This window comes from Diorhabda sublineata, chromosome X (genome assembly GCF_026230105.1).
Source record: "Diorhabda sublineata isolate icDioSubl1.1 chromosome X, icDioSubl1.1, whole genome shotgun sequence".
In the NCBI taxonomy this organism is placed as follows: Eukaryota; Metazoa; Arthropoda; class Insecta; order Coleoptera; family Chrysomelidae; genus Diorhabda; species Diorhabda sublineata.
Genome location: NC_079485.1, coordinates 873,545 through 897,447, shown reverse-complemented (window position 1 = coordinate 897,447; position 23,903 = coordinate 873,545). Strand labels below are relative to the sequence as shown.

The window sequence follows — 23,903 nt, the reverse complement described above, 5'->3', positions numbered from 1 at the left end:
TCAAAAAACTGATTTTTGGGCTTGTTTACAATTATTTTCTACCACCCAAATTAAGCGTAACTAGATTTTTCAATAGAACATACCATTTTAAAGTCTAGATTTTTTGTTTGATATATTAAAAATTCTGATTTTGGGGACAGTTCTCAATTATTTTCTACCGCGTAGATAAGTATAAATTTAAATTATCAATTTCTAATACATCTAACTATTATATTAGGAACTTTAATCCCTACATTTTTTGTTTGAATTTTTTTGGGTTTTTGACACTTTTAAAAACTGATTTCGGATTTTGTTCTTTATAAATTTCTATTCCCTATATGAATTTCAATAATTTACAATAAATACTTCAAATGTATGATAATATCAACTTGTATTGAAAAAAGCAAGTTAGTGTTTCCTACAGTAATTTCAATCCTCATTTTATTACACTATAGATATTAGCACAAAAGCTTCATCATAAAATGTCTTCAAAGAATGTCATCTTGAATAAAACACAATAATTGACAAAGATTTATTCAAAACTCAACATATACAAATAACTATATAGAAAAAAAATTGTGCTAGAAATGTCGCGTATATACGAGGAATTCATTATTAGATTTCCATTTAATATGAAAACAAAAACCCCAAACAATATATTCGTTAATAAACTGAATTTTCATTAATTCGACTATCATTGAGAGGGTCTAATTCCACTACTTGGTGAGGTAGCTTCTTATGGCTCGGGTACGGTGCAGGTCCAATAAAACTTAGTATCACAGGTAATAGCACTACACCATGGAAAAGTCCAAATATAATAACGAGGAAAAATATCTAAAAGCAAAAAAATATATGTTAGCAAGGTTAATGATTTCAGTTACCATCTAAATATCAATTTATTGTGTATCTTAAGTTGATAGTGTTTGATACACACACAAATATTTATGTTTTCACACTTCTGAACTTACTTTGAAGAAAGATTGAAATGTATATGTCGAAGATAAACTCATCATAGACACTCCAATAAATGTAGATAACCCTCCATACAAAACAGCCGAACCAATCGATGTCACAGACTTAATAACTCTTTCTCTTCTATTACCTTCTGATACAGTCAAGAAAGTATGTCCAACGTGCGTAGCATAATCTACGCACAATCCAATGGCAAGTTCTAATCCAATGCAAGAAACTAGATCAATTGTTACACCCCATCGTTGCATGAAACCACAAACATTCACCATAGTTATGAGAACACAGAAGAAAATTAAACAGCAAATCTGCCAGTTTGCTATTAACGGGATTGTGCACAGCATCACACACAAAAGAGCCAATTCTAAATTGCGAGTTACTTCAATGCCAATCAACTAAAAAACAATAATTTCAATTATATCTCCCATATCTACGTTCACATAGAAACATTTTAGTTAATTATAAATTTTGTTCATCGTGTATCTTTTATTATGTGATCAATCTAATGATACAATTTAACAATGTTTACCTCGTCTGTTATCCACGTTGCGAAGAATTTTGACCAAACAGTTGCAAATTTATCTCCTGTTGTGAAATTCATGTTTTCAGCAATTGTTCTAACTTTATGCATGGCTGAGATCTGGTCACTACTTTGTTCTGATTTGCGAAAAAAGAAATTAATGGTCGAAAGCTAAAATTAAAAAAATTAAAAATAAACCATTACAATTATACATTATATACCTTTATCTTTGGCGCTGGTAAACCGCATTCCAAATCTCTTTCGAAAATAAAATTGGCTTGATACTGAGCGTTCCAAGGACTCATTAAAAATTTGGATAGAAATATATCAAATCTATCATCATCCAACGGCTCTACATAAATATCTGTAACAATAATAATTGTACAGTAAGTCATTAACATTCAAATATACCTTCATTAATACCGGATACTTAATTAATTTTGTCATCCAATAAGAGATGGAGCTATTAGATTTGTATTTGTGGGATAGAACATAACTTATCTCTAAGTATCCTCTTACTTCAGTAAAAGTGCAGAGCTCGAGTAGAGTCAAGACGAAGAATGGACACCTTCTAATAAGAAGGGTTATTAATAAGTGGACTGTTAATAACTCAATAAAGCGACAATTTACGTAACGTCCACATCGCTTTAGTAGTACTACATCTTTAACACGCGTGAAGTTGATGCCTTACAGTATTTTTGTACAAAGAAAAATCTTGAATAGTGGAATTATTAGTTTCAGATACTGTAGCAGCAAAACAAATTCACGCACCATTGGTGTCAAAATATCTGTTAACGACTGTATTAATAGTATTTTGGCGAATCATAGTAAAAAATGGATATTGGATTTCAGAACAATTATTTAGATAAAAGCTGATAGAATAAAAGTTGAATAATGTGAACGCACCATGTTGATAATTGAACAAAACAAAATCTCGAAATGGATCCACCCAGGAAACAATATTTTCAGTCACGTTCGTCATGCGTTTCAATTCATCGACAGCTTTTTTTATTTTTGGTATTTCTTGGCTGTAATTAACAGCTCCCATGTATAATCCTGCGTCGAAACCTACATGAGGGTAATACATATCTCTTGCAGTAAAAAATTTCCCCAAGTGAGTTTTCTCTGGAATGAACCATTCTGGGTTAAATTTTTGTTCTAATTGCATCGTACTTTGTATACTGAATCCAGCACAAATAATACTTATTGTTATCACAGTTATCTGAAAAATAATTCAAAATGATAAACTTTGAACTGGCAATTAATAAATCCTTTGACTTACCTTTCCTGGTATGGTCAGTATCACATTGGAGTATACTTTGTTAAATATGAGATTTGTAAAATTTATTTGACTACATTCATTCGGTTTGTAGTTATTGTGTACGATCCAAGGGAATGCGCCGTTTCTGTTAGCTTCAACTCTTCGTTGATCCAAAACAAAACAGGCAACAAAAAATGTTATGGCAAAGATAAACGTCATAAGTACACCTACGGCCGCATATATGCAAAATGATTCTAAGGATGGTAAAATCTGGAAGAAAATTAGTTTTTTGAAACTTATTTTATACGAGAGATGATTTTTTTGTTTCAGTTCAGTTTATGTTCTCGGTGGGATTAGTTAGGAATTGCAGTGTCTTGTATTTTGTAATATGTTTTAAAAAACATTCAGTTTATCAATTTCAAACTTCAATTTTCAAATTGACGGTAGATAGAAATATTAAAAGTATTAATTGTCATGAATATATTTTTATTGAAAGTGTTTGTTACAATATGTGATTATATTTTTCTGCATATAGTACACTGATCTGAAAGATTGTTAAAAGGGTATTTAAAAATAGAAGACATTTTAGAATGGAATTTATACAGCTCTTGTACATAAAAATATGAGTTGATATACTGAAAAAAAATTTATATACCAACCGTAGAGGAACTAATAATGAAAGCTATCACATCTGTGGTTGAGGTTATTGTTATAGAAACGCCAGCGTGTTTAAGGGTTAGTCCGATTCTTTCTGGTATTGATAATTTCTTTTCCTCCATCGATAATTCTTCCCAACAGGCCATAATCACAAATATATCATCCACACCTAAAACATTTCCAAATATTGTTAGAGTGAAATGTTCACACAGAATAGATACATAAATAGATTAAAATAGCTGTAATCACTTTAGATTTCGATTTCAGATGTACATGATTGTGTAATTATTTAAACATGATATCAAAATGCTACAAATGCTTGAGGTCAAATCAAGTAAGGGTTGGAAGTACTACTATTTGTATTAAAATGGATCAGGGAAAGATGTGTTGCAAAGTTTATTATTCTGACAAACAAAATTTAAATAAATTGAATAGTACAGTTTGAAATTCTAGAAAAACCGTTACTCGGTTACTAATTATTAAAAAACTAATATATAAATAATTTTGTTCACCTAGTCCCATGAGTAGAAATGGTAAAGAAGTATGAACTGGTCCATAAGCTACTCCTACAAGGGAACACAATCCAGATCCAACTATAAAAGACATTCCCACAGAAAGTAAACCAATAGAGCCTAAAACAATCTTTATTAAGTGTTATTTTTTTTTAGATCGGGAATTTATTGTGGAATTCTGTGTAGCGAAGAGTTTTTATTATCATAAAATAATTCTGATATACTACAACCACTAGACGTGGAGTTTTTCCTAGGAAAGAATCTTAAAAGTATCAGTATTGCTGATTAAAATTGATAAAATGAAATAGATTTTTCTTTTACTGTGGTGTCACTAACAAAATGTGCTGTGACTATGTCAAATTTCAAAGAGTTCATAGTTTAAAAAATCTTTGCATACAGAATTCCTCTGTTGGATGGACTTACTCTCATTTCAACTAAGTTAAATTTTGATATGACGAGTTGGATGTACACGACCATAACTATTACGCCATAAATGATCAAATCCATGTCTTGGAACAGAGAGTCATTGCTTATGTCACCAAAGCTTAAATAATGAAAAGTATTTGATTATTTCAGATTATGATATTAAATAATGTAAATTATTCTCAATATAAGTATATTATAATTATTTTGAATCTACAAAGAAGTAATTTAGATTTTTATTAAAAAGCATCACTCAATATAAATAACTAACCTTCTACCTGCGTAATAAAAAATTTCGTTGGAATTACTGAAGTTTTCCAACACATTTAAAAACATGCCTTCCCAATCAACAGCTTCTTCTGTTGCCTGAAAATTTTCAATCCATTTAAGTAAATTGGGTAATGATTCAAACAATTCAAATATAAGATGAATGAAATAATAAAACTATAATTGCTGGTATATACTTTTAGAATTCCCTTGTATCATTTGCTCTAACGACAATGGTAAATTATTCACTAATTTTTGATTTTCAGTAATTTATGGTATAAATAAAAAAATCTTCCATCCGATTGTTTATTCATTTGTCTGCTTACTAATTAGGCTAAATATTTATTATGGTAAGTTTATAACATGTTTTTTGTTCAACTTAAGATTCTATCATTCCATGCAGTAATGGTACGATTTTATAGCTATATTATTACAGAATTTAAAATTTATTTCAAAATAAAAAATTCCAATATTTGCATAACTTTGTTAAATTCTAATAGCAACGTTTATAGCTGTTAAATCAACGTTATGTAAATTTTAATCAGAGTTTGAGTAACACCAACTCAAGGTAATAATTTGAATGATACACACCCTACACTATTTCTTATTTTGATGTACAGGTTCCATAAGCTTATTCAAAAATTATTTAACTGGAATAATATAATTGTGTCTGATCTTTGTGGCATAAAATCTGTTTGTGTACTAATATGACTTGAAAAAACCTATATAAAACCTTTATTTCTCATAATTTACTATTTTCAACAACTAGCTATATCGAATATAAGAATCGGAAGAGAAAGCTTAGTGTTTTTTGGAAACTAAGATTCGGCGGAAATTTAAGAGCAACCTACAATTAACCTTTTTATTTCCATTACTTCGGTTTCATACCTTAATTTATAACTTAATTCATATATAAATAAACATTCATCATTTTACATACCCAGTCCCCCGTTCCAGCCATATTTCCAGTTTTATCAACATCTATAGCCGAAAAATTCTTAGTTAAATACCAGTAGTTGTATAAAGCTTGTGCTCTAATTATATGTCCGGTCTCATTTCTTTCCACCATTCCCAACAAATCTCTGAAGTTTTTAAGATTCCCAAGAAGCTGACTAAAAATTACATAATTTTATGAAAAAATACATTAAATAAGTTTGTTTTAGATGTGTGCCTTAAAGAGTAATCGAGACCATAATGAACTGTGGCAACTAGTAATTCATTCAAGAAAGTATGTGGGATAATGGTTAACATTTTTTTCTGTGAACTGATGGGTATTTTTCTAGAACATTCCTCGGTATATTAGCTTCTATGTTCGTGTTGAACTAACTACCAAATTCAGATTTATTTCAAATTCAAACATAATTTTTTTATCAGACATTATGAGTTATTAAGAAAGTCGCTAAACAATGTCATTTATTTGTCCTATATTATTATACTATGTTTTCATTTATCAAAGAGTTTTGCTCGGGTTTAATATTGCATAAGTCTTCCAATACTGGGTCTTTGGTTTTGGAACTCGGACGGTCAGTATCAATCGTAGCCACGTTAAAAGCATTTCCTCTTCCTTCAAACCACAATCATATTTCTGATTCTTTTAAACAATAAACAGTTTTAAAATTTTTCCTTCTTATAAATTTGAACCATTTCTAAAAATGTGGAAACCAAAGAAATAATTAATTTTTCTTATTGGAACAAAGTTGATTTTATCCTTATTTTGATATTCATGATGAAAGAATTTTATATATATATATATATATATATATATATATATATATATATATATATATATATATATATTATAATCTATTTTAATTTAATTTTAATCTATCATTAGACAAGTACTTACAAGTTATTGTTTTTTACTGATGACGTTAAATCCCAGATTATTTAATCTATAATCACATTGTAACAAGCGTTTTTTTATTTAAACTAAACTTGCACAATCAAAACCATTTCTCGTTCACAATGTAAACATAAAACATGTTCAAGTTGCAAGTACTTGAACATTATCAAGTATTGTATAAAAATTCATGTATCATTACGTGTTGTGATAACTGAAAATATGTACAATTATCAAACACTGCAATATTTATAAAAAAATAAAGAACAATAAACATCTATAAAGCCTTGGTAAGATTTATAACAATGTATGCAAAGAAAACAACTGCAATGGGCAAAAAAAGATAAATCTAGTGAATGAGAATGGAACAAAGAATTAACACTTAGAATAGGACAAAACATAACACTAGTTTACACATTTTGACTTTTTCTATATTTCCTAAAACAAATGTTTTTAAATGTATCAACCTACCTTCCTTAAACCTAAAAGTTTTAGTAGAAATACTCTATCACGTCACATTTTTTTCTTCAACCAAATACTTTTTTCACCTACCCTACAAGGTGACTCAACTTTAATAGTCGTCAATTCTTACTCGACATCCAATATCTTGTTTCAAATTCAATTAAAATGTCGAATAAAAAGTACAAAATTTTGATCGTTTTTATTATGTTTGTTGATAGTTTAAATTATTAAAAAAGAGAGCACCTAGATCTTTAAGAAGTGCATATATTCATTATTTTCAATTATGAACCAATATATAAAGTGTGAAAGGTTGAAATGGTCAGTTGGTTCACCAATATCATGGAGACAACCTGGAGGCTATCATTAAAATGACTTATTTTTGAGTTATAAAGACAGTGGGATACACTACAAAAATTAAGTATTGTTTCATTAAATTCTACATTTGAAAGATGTTATATAATTAATAAAGTATGAAGAAGATAAGTATGCAGCATCCTCAGAGTCATCGGTTGGTTATTGGGTTTTCAAGGTGGATTTACCAAATACTCCACTCTTATTTCCTTTGTCTGTGAGATAGCAGGGCAAGAGAGCATTAGGTAAGAAAATAAGTATTGTCTATTCGAAACAAGTATACTTCGAACAACATAAGCTTCAAAAAATTATTCCACCCCCTTTACACATTAAACTGGGGATAAAAAAACTTTGTGAAGGTAGCGTTAACAATCGTGATGCATTCCTGTATTTGCAAACAATAATTAGAGAAGGAAAAATAATAGAGGAAATATTTGTTGCGTTCCTTAAAATTATAAAAGATCCTTAGTTTAAATGTCTCTCATATGTGAATGAATAAGTTGGTTGAAAGCCATTCAAAAATGGAAAATAAAAGAGTAAAAATTATGAAAAAATTTCAACACATAACATGAATATGTATTTATTTCCTGAACAGGGGAAGCGTGTTCAAAAATTTTTGGAGAACGTTATCAGAGATTTTGTGATTAAAATATGCTGGGGATAATTATCCATAATAAGAGAAACTATAAAAATGAGACCAAAATTTGACATTTTTAATTATTTCATTATAGTTCATGATAAATTGTTCTGCTGGGTTATAAAAAGCGTTTAAATTAGTGTAATTGGAAACAGTGAAAAACGTGGAATAAAATAGAGAAATCTTGACAATCTTGGTGATTAAACATCATCCTGATTGTGATTATTCTTATGATCATAGTGTGATTGATAATGATATCTTTTATTATAATACCTTTACTACAAACAGTAAATTGGGATATGAAAAAATGAATAATTTTATATATAGTAAAAAAGAACTCACTCTGATGATTCTGAGTTGATAGCATTGACAATATCTTGTTTGGTGAGATTCATTATGTCAACTTTCTTGAAATTCCACAAATCTAATATACTTCTTATGTAGCATTCCTTTTTCATGGATTCAATGAAACTGCAGTATAACATGGGATTTAAATCTTTGCTCGGATCCGATTTTGTATTATTCGTATCGAGAAATTTTAAGAGTGTTCTGTCAACTTTTGGAATTCTGGAAAAAAAATGTTTTCAAAAGAAATATTAAATCCTTACCTCTAGAATGAAACCAAATATAAATCATTTGAATGTATTGTTAATTGGGTTTTTCTTTTTCTTTTCTTAGTAAATATCCAAATGAAAGGTATTCAAAGCCCTTGCACTCAACAAACCACCCTCTATCAATTTCCTTCAGAGAATGTTACATGCAAAAAATATTGTTTTTTACAATTTTAGAACTGACTACTGTTTATTATCTTCAGTTAAACCTTTCTCTACCACTGAAGATTTTCGCATCAAGGGGGTGTCGTACAAACATTTTATAGACGGTTTCGCAATGACACAAGGTCATGTTAATTTTTTCATTTTAAGTTTAGCATCTTGGTCTACAAACATAAATACTCTTGAAGTTGGCTAAAATAACGCGAAAGTAGATAATTTTATAATGGTTCCCTTTCTGGTTGCTCATTATCATTCTGCATGTAAAGGTTATCTATGCATTGTACTATGTTTTTCGATAATTCTACTAGTTTTGAAATATTATGTTTACTATCAGTGGCCATTATTGCATTGCATTTAATCACGTATCCTCGAACATTTAAAAAGTTTAACAATATTTGTGCTCGTTATAAAAAATACTGATTTAAAGTCAACTATTTGTAATATTTGTTAGTAACGATGTTTGTTTATAATTTTTTGTAAATTTATAAAGCTTACAATGTATTAAGTACTACTCTTCACCAGTCTTAAGTAACTTCAAATAAGTTCCAAGTATAGAGCTCAATCTTGTAACGAATAATTAAGGTTCTATTTCTTTTTCTTGTGTGGATAACAGTTATCGAAAAAAATAATTGAAATTAGAGGGCGGTTTCTTAAGAAAAAGGGGATGAATTATGCTCCTTAGAAATAGAAACTCTTTTTAACTATATTTGAAAGTTTATTAACAGTCTTTACCCAAAATTATTTATTATTATAATGTATTGCTAAGTAGTTGATGATTTTTTATTATTCAAGTTCAAAAATAGAATATTAAATTAATTTATGGTTTTGTTTTAGAAAAAAAAAAATAATAAAAATTTTAATTAGAAGAAATTATATCGAGTGCACCATTTAATAGTTGCAATTAACAAGCAATGACGTGGTTCAATGAAATTAATTTCGTGGGAAATATTGAAAGTATTGAAAATTAAACAATTGATAAGGAAATTTTGCTCAAATCGTTCATAACTAGTACCTACTCTTATCAACAGTATTATTACCAGTAAAATAAAAATTCTATTGAAAAATTGAGTAGCTATTGCTGATTTTTATTATTTTTTATAGCATTTTAACAAAGTCAAATCACAAACTCACGATGATAAAAATGAATAATTAATTTTCTGTTTGTAATAATAAAATATATTAATTATGAAATACTTACAAAAAGCATACGTCTTGTAACACTAAGTTCTTAGCGCTATTTGTTTCACGAAGTTCTTGATCCAATTTATATAACTGAAAAAAAAATGATAACGAAAGAAAGGTCATTAATCGCGTTATGCTACTAGTAACTTTTCAATCCTTCGGCTTCTCCTTTGGTGGAACTTAGTGGGGCTTCACTATAACCTTACCCCCTTTTTAAAATCACAAATGTATGTTTTTCTATACACGGATATGATCTAATTAAATTTTAGAAAATCAAGCACCTCAATGTACGAGGGTTGGTGCTTAAGTTTTGAGATATTGCAACACTGATGCGAATATGTCAAATATGACTTTACCATTATAAAGTTTTACATTTTCAATGGTGAACGTACACAGTTGTAGGTGTTGTCATACGAGTGTTACTTGAGTTGTTTACGATGATTTTCTATGACTTGGGACGTGGATTAAACCAACAACAGTGTGCCGATCATCCCGCTTCGACTTTTGGTGATGAAACACGATCTCGAGTCGCCGTGTTTCGCTGGTTTTCAGAATTCAATCGCGGTCGTACTTCGTTACAGATTGTGCCAGAAAATGTCGATGCTGTGCGTAAACTGAGATTACAAGATCGTCTTTTAAGACGAACCAAATCCAACAAAAGTTGAATGGTACGCCAGCATTTGTATGCTGGAAGTGTTCGAAAAAATTAGAGAAACCAATCGCAGCTCTCTTACACATCAGTTCAAACAAACATTTTCGAACAGTCAAAACAACGAAGTGATAAGTCATCAGCCGTACAGTTCTTGTTTGGCACCCGGAATGGAAAAAATGCTTCGACAATTGGTTCAAACGCATGCAAAAGTGTATTGATCTTATTTGAGAATATTTTGGAAAACAATAAATCCAATATTTACGATTGAAATATCGTAATTCTCACCTTCTGTATATAATTAGGCGTCAATACATCTTCGCCCGTAAGCATAACTGCTTCTTCTTGGTATCCAATTTGTAATGATTTCATAAGCCATTCCGAATCGCTTGTAAAAGTAGTTCCAGGAGGAATCCAAAGTTTGAGAGGATTTTTTTCTTGACGGAAACGTAAGAATCCTAGTGCGCTTAATATTACTACAATCCAGCATATTATTATAGTACGTTTCGGATGTGTACCAATTATAACCCCCAAGCTGTAATGAAAACGATAAAATATATTTTTGGCAAAAGTTATTTATTTAGTTGATTGAGCTGGACAAAATGAAGTAGGAGCGGATAAACCTTTTGTAAGTCCTGAACCCTTCTGTGGAATCTTCTACAATACAATAGAGAAAATACTAGAAAATGAGGTATATAGGGAGGACGAGAGACAATGGAACGCCTGGGAGCGATGAAATACCAGACGAAGGAGTGGGATTGATAGATAAGCTGTAAGCACTGACGATCTCCGACATCGCCAAAAAGGAGAAACAATAAGATCTATTGGGTCGCAGTGTAAATACCACCCTAAACTATACAGATACATAAAACCTATTTTAGCCCTTAACCTTTCACCACAAGCGCTCTTCCAGTTCTACTAGTTTCCAAAGCCAGCTAATCTTTTCTCAAGCCGTACCTGGTTGATAAACATAACTGTTTTGCACTGACCGGAGCTGGATGTTTAAAAAATCGTTTTTGATATAAGACTGAAATCGTTTTTGTTTATAATTCTACAGGTGAATCAACAACATAAAATAAGTATTTTATTAGAAAAATAAGCATTTTGTGTGTTATTAACACACAATAACCAGTAAATACGTACTAGTCCAACATAATCGCCAAGAAAACGTTCTGATTCCAGCGTGACGATATGCGCAAGGCGTGTCAAATTTGAGCCGACAATTCGGCGTACCGGTGTATTTGTATCGTGGAAAAAAACCAAGAAGAAAAACATACTATATGTGTGATCAGCGTCGGATTTAGGAAAGGTCTAGGGGGGTCTGAAGCCCCATGCCCCGAGAAGGTAGAGACTCCGCAAAATTACTAATTTATTTTAAAAGCAATATACGAATCCAGTAGGAAAGTTTGCATTTCTTCTCAAAAATTACAAATTTAAAATGAAATGGATAAGATTTCAATTTATTTTTACTTCAAACTGATTTTGATTTCTTTAGTGGGCCCCGAGTCGATTTTAGCCCCGGGCACCACTACTTCTTAATTTAAACAATGTGTGTGATATAAAGAGAAAAAGAAAGCTTCTCACTTGTGCCATTGTTGCCAAAAACAATGCAAGATCTGTTAATCTTGTTGCTCAGAAATGCGATATTCTTTTGTATTTTTATTTGATTTTTATTATTATGGTTTTTATGTCCAAAAATTTAATTCAAATTGATATTATGAGTAAGCATAATTTGATATAGTATTATCATTGTAAGGGCTGCTAAATCAACATTATCTGATTTCCAGTGTCAATAAAAAAATATTATGGAGAGTCAAAATACTGCACTCGGCACCACACAAAACAAACTATTCAGTTTCTTCAACGACTACAAAGTCCAAAGGCATACTCAACTCAATTGAAATTATATGAAATAATTGTCAACTTATTAAATACATTTACTTGTTACATATACTACTAAACTTTGACACGATAGTTTCGTAAATAATATATATTGAAACTTATTGTGTATTTAAGATCATTTGATAAATTTGTTCATACTGGGGCTTTAAATAGGTAATTATCTACAACGAAATGTTAAGAGAATAGTGAAATAGGAAAAATAGACCAATTTAAATGTACTTGAATGTAATTCAAATAATATCAGTATCATCTCTATTATATAACACTCGTTGATGAGTATCATATTTTGAATAATAAAAAAGCGAAGTTTCAATTACATAGTCCAATCAACATCGCTCGGAAATATTTTGGCCCCAAGAACTCGTTCTTCGCCTTAACCGGGTAAAAAGTGTCGTCCAGAATTCGTGAAAACAGTAAAAAGCTGAATTTTTCGTGTTGATCTCAAAAACGACGCGAAATGTCGAAAGTTTCAAATGAAAATTTAACTACAGGCAGGTTTTAGGTCTGGATTGAGTTTATAGATGCAGTGTTTGTTCTTAAACAATTCTTTTTGAAAATTGTAGTGTAGTTAGCACATCCAAAAAATAAATAAATAAAAAACATTTCCTTTCCTTATTTTCAAACAAGTCATTAAAAACTTTTCTATCTTTTCGAAAAATATGAAACATTATTAAGATAATCTTCGGCGCAACAAGTCTTTTTTGACATTGCAAATATATATTAAAAAAAACTTGGTCAAAGTTGATTGTAGACCTTTTGAGTAAGTTGTGACTGTTGGAAACTGACCACAACGTTCAGTATTTCGATGTAGAGATCTATAACTTTCATTTGAATTTTTTTATAAATCTCACGTCGTTTTCTAGATCAACAAAAATTTCACAATTTTTACGACTTTCCGGAATATTTCATATAGCCGATCCGAAGTTCCCGAGACCAAAGAACATTTATGGCAACTGTCAGCTTTCGAGGTAATTTTTCAATTTCCGCGCCATAAATATGAAATTGTCAATTTGTAAATTCTGAGTTGAATAATCTGAAACACTCTTTCAAACACGTCAACATCTTACATCTTACCGTTGCCTGTCCTAAACCTGAAAAGGTGTAATTAAAAGTTTGTAAAAACAATTTATATTGGATAATTCTTAACCACTTCACAAATTAATACGTAACGCCTTTTGTGTCTACTAGATAGGCGATAATGACCTCTCATTCAAGTATGATTAGACAACTGATATCAAGTTTCTGTTTACAATGTCCTCACCAGATTACTAAGTTGTTTATTCGTCATTTATAAGTTTGCTCTTTTAGATGAATGATGAGATTGCCCTATACTACTACACACCCGGCCTTTTGTGACCTTGAAATACACAGCACAGTACCGTATTCTATTAAAATTCATCACAAAGTTTCTTTATTCTGAATGTAAGCTATTTTGCTAGAAGTGGGCACATCAAGTGGTCGTACGTTAGAGAGTAAATTAGCGAATTTAAAAAGCATCAATAAAAAAAAGAAAGGAAACTCATGGTTTTACAGGACGATAACGAACTATCTCAGATAATCAAATAAATATTAAAAGAATCGGTATAGTATATATATATAATTAAGTAATAATAAGGTTTCACGCGTTATTGTTGCTTTCGATAAGCGTATATGTATATATATATACAGTTGAGTCAATAAAATCCTTGAAATTTGAACACTGATCATAATTAGTAATTTGATATCAAACTAGCATTTTTTAAATCTACACCAATAGTCACTAATTACTATTGGGCAAACTTGTATTAAGTAATTTGTCTTTTGATTTTTAATTGGATGTTAGAGAGATGTTAATGTCATTAACAAAAAAAGAGTTGAAGGTCATATTATAAACAAACAACGTATCGACAAAATACAGTATAGTCATAAAAAACTCGATTGTGAAAAACCAGAATAACTGAAGTACACTTTATATTAAATATATTTTTCTTCAAGATTATCAACGAAAAAACACAGAAGTATAATTTAAATATATAATCATATATTATGGGACAAATTTTCAAGTAAAGCACATATAATGAAAATAGGTAGTTTTTAGATTAATATCGGGACTATCGGAGATACGTGGACCACGTCTCACACGAGGGGTCTTTATTATCTTTAATCAGAAATAATGGAATGTTTTTATATTCATGCTATCATTGATCTAATAGATCTGTGGAACTAAATCGACTGAGAGCAGTAAAAATTTCGAACACTCGATATTATCTGTAATCTAAATTATTTAAATGTTTTGTCAAATTTCATATTTGAATTCATGAAAAAATGATGAGAAATGTTTTGGAATTGTTCTAATAACAAATCTATTTTTATATTTGTCAGATAGATCTCTATAATAATATATAAATCGATTAATAAATGCAAAACATGTTTATAAAAGTTTTTCAAAATATTTATAGAAGATAAGGATTCTACTACTTCCTTTTTCGTGTCTAAACGGAATACCCTAATGTAATTGTAAGGTAATTAATTTAAAGGCGACTACATTGGCAAACTTACAATTTAGAATGTTCCAAGTTCATTTTAAAATAACTGGTAGATGATTTTATAAAATGACCAATAATTGACTTAATAACCAAATGTCCTAATTATATAATTTTAGTCGCGATGTTGTTTGATAATTATTAGTTAGAGGACGGTATCAGCACCAAAAAGTCTAAGATATAATTATCTTGGTTGGTTGGTGAAATAAGATGAATGTTTTTTGGAATAAATCGATTAACTGGAGCAGAAATTTGCAAAAAAAAATCTCTCACTAAATAGGAACAACTTTTTGTTTGTATACAACCAAAGAAAAAGTTAAACATTTCCCATGGAGAAGTTGTACAACTCCAAAGGATATATGTAAAATAAAATAGCATAGAGAATTCAATTTTTATGGAGGTAGTTTAAGGAAGTAGTTCCTCAAACGTCAAGTCTTAACGTTAGAAATAATATACTTCAAAAAGGCAAGTAAACATTAAGTGAAATTGGAATGAACAAATTGTGAAAAATTATGACAATTATCTTAGCAATATAGTATCACAAATTGTAGTTGAAAAATGGTGTTTTTAAAAAATGAGTGCGATTAAGTCGATATCTTTTGGAAAATTTGTAGTCAGCCTCTGTTATGGCCATTAAAATAGATCAATATCCAGCACACAACATTGTAACGAAAAATAACTAACCTAGGTTACTTACTTGTAAAAAAAATTTTCAGTACGATTTACAATACAGTAGGTACATTTGTGATAAAAATAAGTACATTTTGTTTCACGTTTTTTTTTGCCAAAATCTTGTCTCTCTGTCATGTTGCACGTATTATATTTTCTACATCTTCCCACACAAAGCACTGTATTTCTTTATTATATATACAAGTTATTCACACTGGATCAAATTTTTTATCATCCACTGCGAATATTATATTTTATAACTTTTATTCTAGTGAACGTCGTTCTATGTATAACGTTGGACGAATCGCTTTAAATTGAATAACACTGGATCGACTGCGTTGGCCTGGTTTTTATAACAACCACAAATCATGACTCGGTTCGATGCTCACAGGCAGAGGCTGAAGTTTAATTTTTTTTTATTTCAACCGTGTTTTTATAGAGTAATCCATTCGTAATAGGACAAAGAACAATCAAAGTATCCTATTATCAAAAAGGGTTCAGTAGACTACAAAAATATCGGGAAGAATATAAATTGAGGGAATTTTCTAAAACAGAATTAAAATTTTGATATTATTTGAACTATAAAATGAATAACTTATATAATTAAATCATAAATTTGACCAAAATGATACAAAAAATATCTTATTAACTTATTAAACATTATTTTTTTTATGTTAATTTGTTTTATGAAATAAAAAAATGTTTTTATAATTTATTTGCAAACTGCTGGCACAATTTAACAATCGTAACTTGTTGTAAAATATATTAAATGAATCACCCTCAATTGTAAGTTTTTGGAGGAAGGTAAGATAAAAGAGCTCACCAATTTTATTTGAGATATATTTCCATTGAACACCAGAATTCCTATGTACACCTAACACATATTAGTTTCAAGATCTTTAAAAATTCCACTGTCTAGTATCTCAAATTGAAAGACTGAAGGACGTCTCTCTAGACAACTTTTTGGTAATTATTTAAAAATCATCCCCTAATCATTGTTTTTAAGTTAGGTTAGGTTAAATTAGGTTATGTTCTACTCAAGAACACTATTTATACAACATCTTTCCGTGCTCTTTTAACAAGCCCCCCTCCACACCCCTTGATCCTTTTTTCTCCTATTTTACCAAAAAAAAATAGTTATTGAATTTTCAATATTTCCATTTCCACGTCAATTAACAATTAAAATTATTCATAATTCCCCTAAATTAATTTCAAATATTTTTCACATATTATTTTCACTATTTAGCTGTTTTATTTGTTTATATATTTTCAAATAAAATTTACAATTTGTCAACACCCGTAATTCCGAAAATGTCAAATTTTTATTCTTTAACCCTCTCTATTTTTTTAACAAGGGATGACCCACGGCTGGAATATTTTTTTTGTGTTCAGTACACTTTTTCTTTATTACTCCCCATAACCCCAAGTCGATAGGAGGTGAGGGATGATTTTTAGATAATTACCAACTTTTTGGATAATAAATATCATCGTAACCTACAATATAGGTAGGTACTATGATTAAAGCGAAATAGTAACGAAATTCCATTATTTTCATATTCAAAATCTGGCAAAATCAACCATTATAGTATCTATCCACTTTATTTGTTGATAATGTAAATCATAGACCAAAAATATTCGTTCCATATATGGAAAATTTGATGTTTTCTGGTAGTTTCAAGGCGCGTATTCTAGTCGATTTCAGTCGATATGAGATATGAATATGAACCAATTCGATTTAAAGTAGAATAAGTATTCGATGCTAAATGTATGTTGAATGGTACATTTAAAGGCTTTTCTGAAACTCCCCATGATTCGGGATCATTTGTCTCACTTAGACAAATTATTAATCTATTCACATTTCGCAAATTTATTGAAAATCATAATTTTCTAATCTCAAAATATTATATATTTTATAAAGAGTGTTTCATAAGTATTTTATGGTTTTAACCCAGCGTTCAACAACCTCTTTGAAACCTTGGTGAAACCATTGTTTGGGCTTAGATACAAAACATTTTCGCGCTGCATTTTCAACATCTCTTTTGGATTCAAATTTTTCCCGTACAAGATTTTCGCCATAGTAATCTTACGGTGTAAGATCCGGACTAAATGCTGAATGTCATAGATTGTAGAAGTTCAATACCACCAAGTTCTTCGATCTTCTTCCGCGTTACTTGCACAGTATGTGTTTTAGAATTCTCTTGTTCTAAGAGAAACCGCTTTCGGTTAACTAAACCTCGACCATCTGGAATTATTTCGAAGTACACTAAACCATCATAATTCCCCCAGACAAAACGAACGGAAAGAAAGATAATCAGAACAATAATGGGACCAGTAAAAGTTAGCGAAGGGGAATATAGGATAAGAACGAACCGAGATATAACTGACGAATTTAGCTTTCAAAGTATAGCTTCACGCTTGTGTGGGGTTAATAGAAGTATCTATTCCTATTCTTTGTGAAATATACCTTGAGCTTAAAGCACAGGTACCATTTTTTATAGGCGTTCACCGACAAACATAAAACTAAGAAATCCAACCTAGCTTTTTCAAGTTATCATGTTTCACGATATTGCCTTGAGCTTAGGTTTTAATAAAATATTTGATGAATTGAACGAAATTACAAAATATTTAGTAAGTTCAAGCTTTATTGTAGTGACTGCCTGAATTCGTTAATGAAGATGTTTACTACTACATTATATCGAATATTTAATCCCAATGACCTCCTTGATCTCCTCATCTTTCGCAGAAATTAAGAAGATAGAAGAAGGTTGGTCTCCAGCAGGTTTTATAATATTTTTATTTTTCAATTACTGGAAGTTTTTTATCTTCCAAGTGTAGCATCGCTTTTTTTTAAGTTCGACTCTTGCACTAGCTTATTGTTGAAGAATTGCTCGAGGCTTATGAGAATGTATGATTTCTATCTTGATGATAGAACTTGCAATCGGAATTTTTTGTTAATATTGACATAATAGTAAGAAATATTTTTATCCAGTAATTATCAAGCCAAACTCATTGCTGAATAATATATGATAGAATTAACATGTGTACGCCATGATTTAATAATCCAGAATTTATGAATTTTTATTACTTATCCCAGCAGGTTTGTTAGGTTTCAACTTGACGTCACCAATATGTATCGAATTCAAGATCGAATTAGGAATTATTCTGAAACTATATATTTGGGAGAATGATCAATTTGGTGTTAATAAGATTAAAGCTACAAGACATTAAAATGAAAAAGAAAATATTATTTCCAGGATCAATGAAAATTCTTTCTTCTTTCAAACAGAAGGAGCATTCTCTATTTTCTAGTAGAAATGATTATGTAGCTGTGAATTTTTCTATCTTATTTTGTGATCCCTAAGTTGGAATTATAAACTATAACGTTCGTGCCTGTGCTGATCCTGTCGTTTCCGTTGGAAATTGGAAACTATTGAGAAAGCTTTTAACTTTCTTTTGTCAATGAAAAGTATGAATTTTTCTACTCAAAAAATTGTGAACATGATTTTGGTAACGGGTGTCTTCTTGCAGTATTTCTAGACCGCCAATAAAAAAGTATTTGAAAGAAGAATGGATAGTTTCAATCGCACTGGTGAGCCAAAAAAGACGTAGCTTAAAAAGAAGTTAGGCACCCCAGTTATGCAACCCTCTAGTTTTATAGTGAGAGATAATTTCAAAATATAGATCCTGATGAATTTTGCTTAACATTTTTTGATATCTCTAACAATAATTGTTGGAAAGATTTGCCGTATAAGAACATAGAATTGATGTATCAAAAAGTCTGTGATTTAATGAGTAGTTTTCAAGTTCACAGTAATTATAAACTAAGTTCAAGATTATTTTAATGAATTTATTGTAAACACACCTATTTATTATAAATTCTATTTTAGTCAATTACTCATAAAAATTGTACGAATATCAGGATTAGCAACAAAGTAACCAATGTAACAGTTTTCTTTATCTTATTAGATAATCTTTGATTTGATAAATATGGACAATAATTTTGTCTCATTTCCCTATATGCTTTAGTTTGCATAACAACAAACTTTTTAGAATAAACAAAATTTACAGCTACATTTCTATCAAAATTTTCCACCGGGTGGGCAATTATTTTTAGAATTTCAATTTATCCAATTAAGTGACACATCATTTACGATAATCGGATTCTTCAACAAATTATGCATGTTTTCTATTCCAAAAGTTTTAGTTTACTTCTTCAAATTAGAGGTTGGAAAGAGTGGGGACCTTGTTATGAAAAAAGGACCCCGGTTCTTCATGGCAGAGTTTTATGAACTTGATGTTGTTTGGAAGAGCTTTTGTCCAGAAATGAGTAACGTGAATGCTAGAGGGCGTTATTTCATATATTTTATTGTGATTTCTTTTGATAAATTTAAATAGAAACATAAAAGATTAAGTACATCTTTTAAAAGTATACTAAATGAATATGAATAGCGAATGCCGCATGTCGATATCTCTTTTCTGTCCCGAGATATCTTAAAAATTTTGTTACCGGCGATAATTTTTCTTCAAACATCTGTTAGGCTGGTTTTGCCCAAATCGAAATTAAAAATTTATTCTAGATGAGAAGTTCTAACATTGGCCTATCTACCATTTAAATTATTTTCATAATAATCGTATTGCCGCTAGATAGCCTTATCTAAATGTAAAGCTACAATGTGAACAAATCGATAAATAAACCATATAAAAAATCTAACAATTAACAACTTACATAACTAATTACTCTCTAGTGGTGATCATGAAATTCTGAAAATAACGTTCACGTGTTTTTCAGGGCCACTTTTTTTAACTGAAGCTGTAATATAATCCGTTTAAGATATGACCTACGGCCGTTCTTAGTTGCCCAACCGATACATTTGATTTAACGTCTAGTTATTGGAATGGGTAGCTGGAACGTTTCCACTTGATAGTTGTTCTCAAATCGCCTCTTTGAATGGTCCAAACAGGTTAAAATCACAGGATTTTTGGACTGTAAAGTGGATGATCGAGTGTTATCCAATTAATTTGTATTAGTTTCAGTTACGTCGAAGCTGGGTGGGGCCTTTTACATTTATATTTCCTTCGTGGGGTATTATAATGCACCGTGCATCATAATACCCCACGCGTATCATGCACCCATGTGTCGTCATATGTGACAATTTCAAGCTTTACCTTCTTCAAAACGAGTGGGCTTAATGATTATGATTCAGCAACCTTAGAACTCAACGAAATTCTTCTGAAGCCCAATTGGTTTCTGATTATTGATTGAACACTTCTATAGTTTTTCCGAAATTTGAAGCACTGTGTAGTGGAGATCACTAACACGTGGATTGTTTTAATTAGTCACGCTGGTGCGAGGACAACGGGTATGAGCTTGATTCGTAACACGTTGATGGCCTTGCTTTCATTCGTTTTACCAAATCTTCACTCATAACTTTGACACGGTAGATTCCCCGAACTGGTTTCATATTTTTACATACAAGGAACTTCATTATTATGCGCTGCTCAACAGAGATGGGCCGATTCCCCTCTCTTTGTAAGGACTACTAACTTAAGCACTGGAAAAGCCGATTGATGTGATCTAAACCTAACGACTATGTAGAGTAGAGGTAAGGAGAAGTATTTCATGTGGGAGAAAAGGCTACTACAAATGCCCAATCACACACAAATATCTGACCAAGGCTCGTTTATATTTGATTGATCTAGTAGAATTTTTGACTAGCCTTCAGTTAGTATATAGAATAGACTCTACCCTTATATTCATATCTGACCCTAACAGATTATGTATGATCCCAACGCCGTAGTCTGTGTCAGTTAATTTCCAGCCAAGAAACAGAATGTATTATAAATTCTATGATGTATTTCAAAATGTCAACCAAACAGCGCAAATGATAGTTAGAAGTCATTACTTAAAATTAGTAAAGCGGACCACGACAAATACTTTTCGTTGAAAGAGACTTTAGCTTTATCGAGCACCCCTTAAAGTACAGTTTGAGAAATTGTGGATAATGTAACACATAAACGCAATGGTGCACCAAAGTACATATACAAATATCTATAATATGATGGATAAGCTTTGGACGAATATTTTTATTCGTCCAAGGGATAAGCATCTTATCATAGTCGCCAAAATAATAAGATATCAGGTTCCAGTAGAAGGCAAAATGAACTACACGACTTTAATTATTAGAAATAATTTAGAGCCTGTTAAACAATCATTATTGATTTGCAAGATAGTGTAGCGGTAGCGAAATTGAACTAGATAATATCTTGTAATAAATAAAATGTAATATAAGTGAGTATTTATGTATTAATATTTGGTCGATTTAAGATTAAAATTCATCAGTCCCATTATATTAAGATTTAGAAGCCAACAATGTATACCAAATATATCCTGTATTACAATCAAATAAATTTTTGTAAAAATCAAATTTCTCTTTAAACTATAAGGAAAGTGCCAGGTAATATAATATAATAGTGCGGCCCTGTACAATGTCCTCCCAATAAATAACCTTAAATTTACGACTTGTGGTTCTTATCTAATTTTCGGTGGTATAGAATTTTTTTAGATTTTGGAAAATACTGTACATAGTTATAAGACAAATCTTTTTTAAAAATATATAATAAGGAAATGCGCACCGATTTTTTCAGCACTTGTTACTAAATGTCATTACTACGATTTTTTCTGCGATGTGCCAAATATGAAATATATGAAAATTGTTGTGAAGTGTTGTTGCAGTCTTGATATCGTTTCTCAGATAAGATTTTGTTAAAAAACATGAGATTTAATAATTTTGAATACAATATTTTCTTGAATATCGTATTTAATGATATTGAATTGTGAAATTTCATATTTTTGTTTGGTTATGTTTGTTTTGTCATTGAGGAATTGAATGAAAATATTCAATAACTGAACTATTATAATTTTTAGTTCAGTAACTGTTTACTCGCGTTTTCCAATTCAGATAATAAGTCCAGTATCAAACGAGAATGTACCAAATAAAGAATTAGAATAGCGGCCAAAAAAAAGCTCAAATTTTATGATTAATCCTATTGCATCCGCTAGTGCATCTAATTTGGAGATGAATACTACCAGCGAACATTGTCTTTCACCATTCCTAATGTAGCCACATTTCCCCAAATGCAAAAAAATAAATGCCAAATATTTGAAATATCAGAAGATATTTTAAACAAAGCACAGGAGAATACCAGAATAACAGAGGAGACTCAGATGATAACGTAAAAAAAATAATAGTGAAGAAGACATTGAAAGTCTTTACATGAATTTTCGTACAGAAATGAACAAATGTGGTTATTAATCATTTTTCCTTGGTTTCGTGTTTTGTTGTTTGCTGGTATTCACATCAACCAACTCTAAAATATCTATATAAACCAAATAATTCAATAACTGTTGTGTCCATATAACTATTGAAATTTGATTTCTAAATCTACAAAATTTTGTTATTATATTTATTATATATATATATATATATATATATATATATATATATATATATATATATATATATATATATATATATATATATTCAATTATTTAGAATAATTATCGTTCTTTTCTATTTCTTGTGATCTAGATGCAAAACTTTACTCATTATTAGATGACCACATACTTTAAGTGTCCAATAATTGTACAGTTTACCATATATTAATTCGAAGTTTGTTATTTCCACGCGCACCCTCTAAATACATTTTCAAAACAAATATTAACGCCCACTGTTAGCCCAGATTGAATATTGGCTGAATAATTTTTGTACTTGGTCACTAATTTGTCTGATAGATGAAATATGACTTTGTCAAAGTTACTTTGTTAGTGAAGCTTCCAAACGTCTGACAAAAGTTCTATAAGTGTCTACACGAATAGGACATCAGAATAATATTCCACAAACTATGTATAAAAATCGGCCATACTACTTCAAGTTAAACAACCCTTATTTTTAGTTTACTTTCTCACCTTGTACCTGCCCAGGTGTCACAAGGCAAGCACCGCAGGTATGTTCTGTGTTGTAGTGTGATTATCAAGTGGGCTCACACAATTTCATTAAATTAATATAAACAATGTAATTAGCATATATCGTGATTATTGTCAGATTTGCGTTAGAATATGGGATAATATTGGTTTAAGAGATTGGTTGCTATTATCGTACGTTTTCCCCTTTGGTGAAAAAAAAGGAAATGGTTGAAATATAGCCTCTTAAGCAAAAAAAAACGACTCAGCTGACACCCATGCGTTCGCAAGTCACTGGCAAAAAATCTGAATATGAAATCATATTCTTGTTTACAATAGTGTTAATTCGGGGTGATTGTCCCTTATAA

General features: G+C 30.2%; 1 protein-coding gene across 1 annotated transcript; it reads right to left on the bottom strand.

Moving 5' to 3' along the window:
• Positions 1-497: 497 nt before the first annotated feature.
• LOC130451805 (protein patched homolog 1-like) lies at positions 498-15,977 on the bottom strand. The gene is made up of 15 exons (XM_056791065.1): positions 15,604-15,977; positions 10,771-11,017; positions 9,850-9,923; positions 8,221-8,445; positions 5,529-5,700; positions 4,593-4,687; positions 4,322-4,442; positions 3,899-4,028; positions 3,389-3,555; positions 2,751-2,999; positions 2,375-2,690; positions 1,690-1,832; positions 1,478-1,639; positions 948-1,343; positions 498-813 (listed from the first exon to the last, which is right to left on the bottom strand). Exons 1-15 carry the CDS (start codon positions 15,711-15,713, stop codon positions 643-645), a joined length of 2,778 nt encoding a protein of 925 aa, XP_056647043.1. The 5' UTR covers positions 15,714-15,977; the 3' UTR covers positions 498-642.
• Between the last annotated feature and the right edge of the window lie 7,926 nt (positions 15,978-23,903).

Bases quoted from the DNA above. Each gene is read 5' to 3' on its own strand.
- LOC130451805 (XM_056791065.1), bottom strand. From the start codon at position 15,713: ATGACAGAGAGACAAGATTTTGGCAAAAAAAAACGTGAAACAAAATGT. The intron at 9,924-10,770 runs GTGAGAATTACG...TTTTTTTTTCAG, and splicing joins CGCCTAATTATATACAGAAG to TTATATAAATTGGATCAAGA. The intron at 3,000-3,388 runs GTTGGTATATAA...ATTTTCTTCCAG, and splicing joins TCATTATTAGTTCCTCTACG to ATTTTACCATCCTTAGAATC.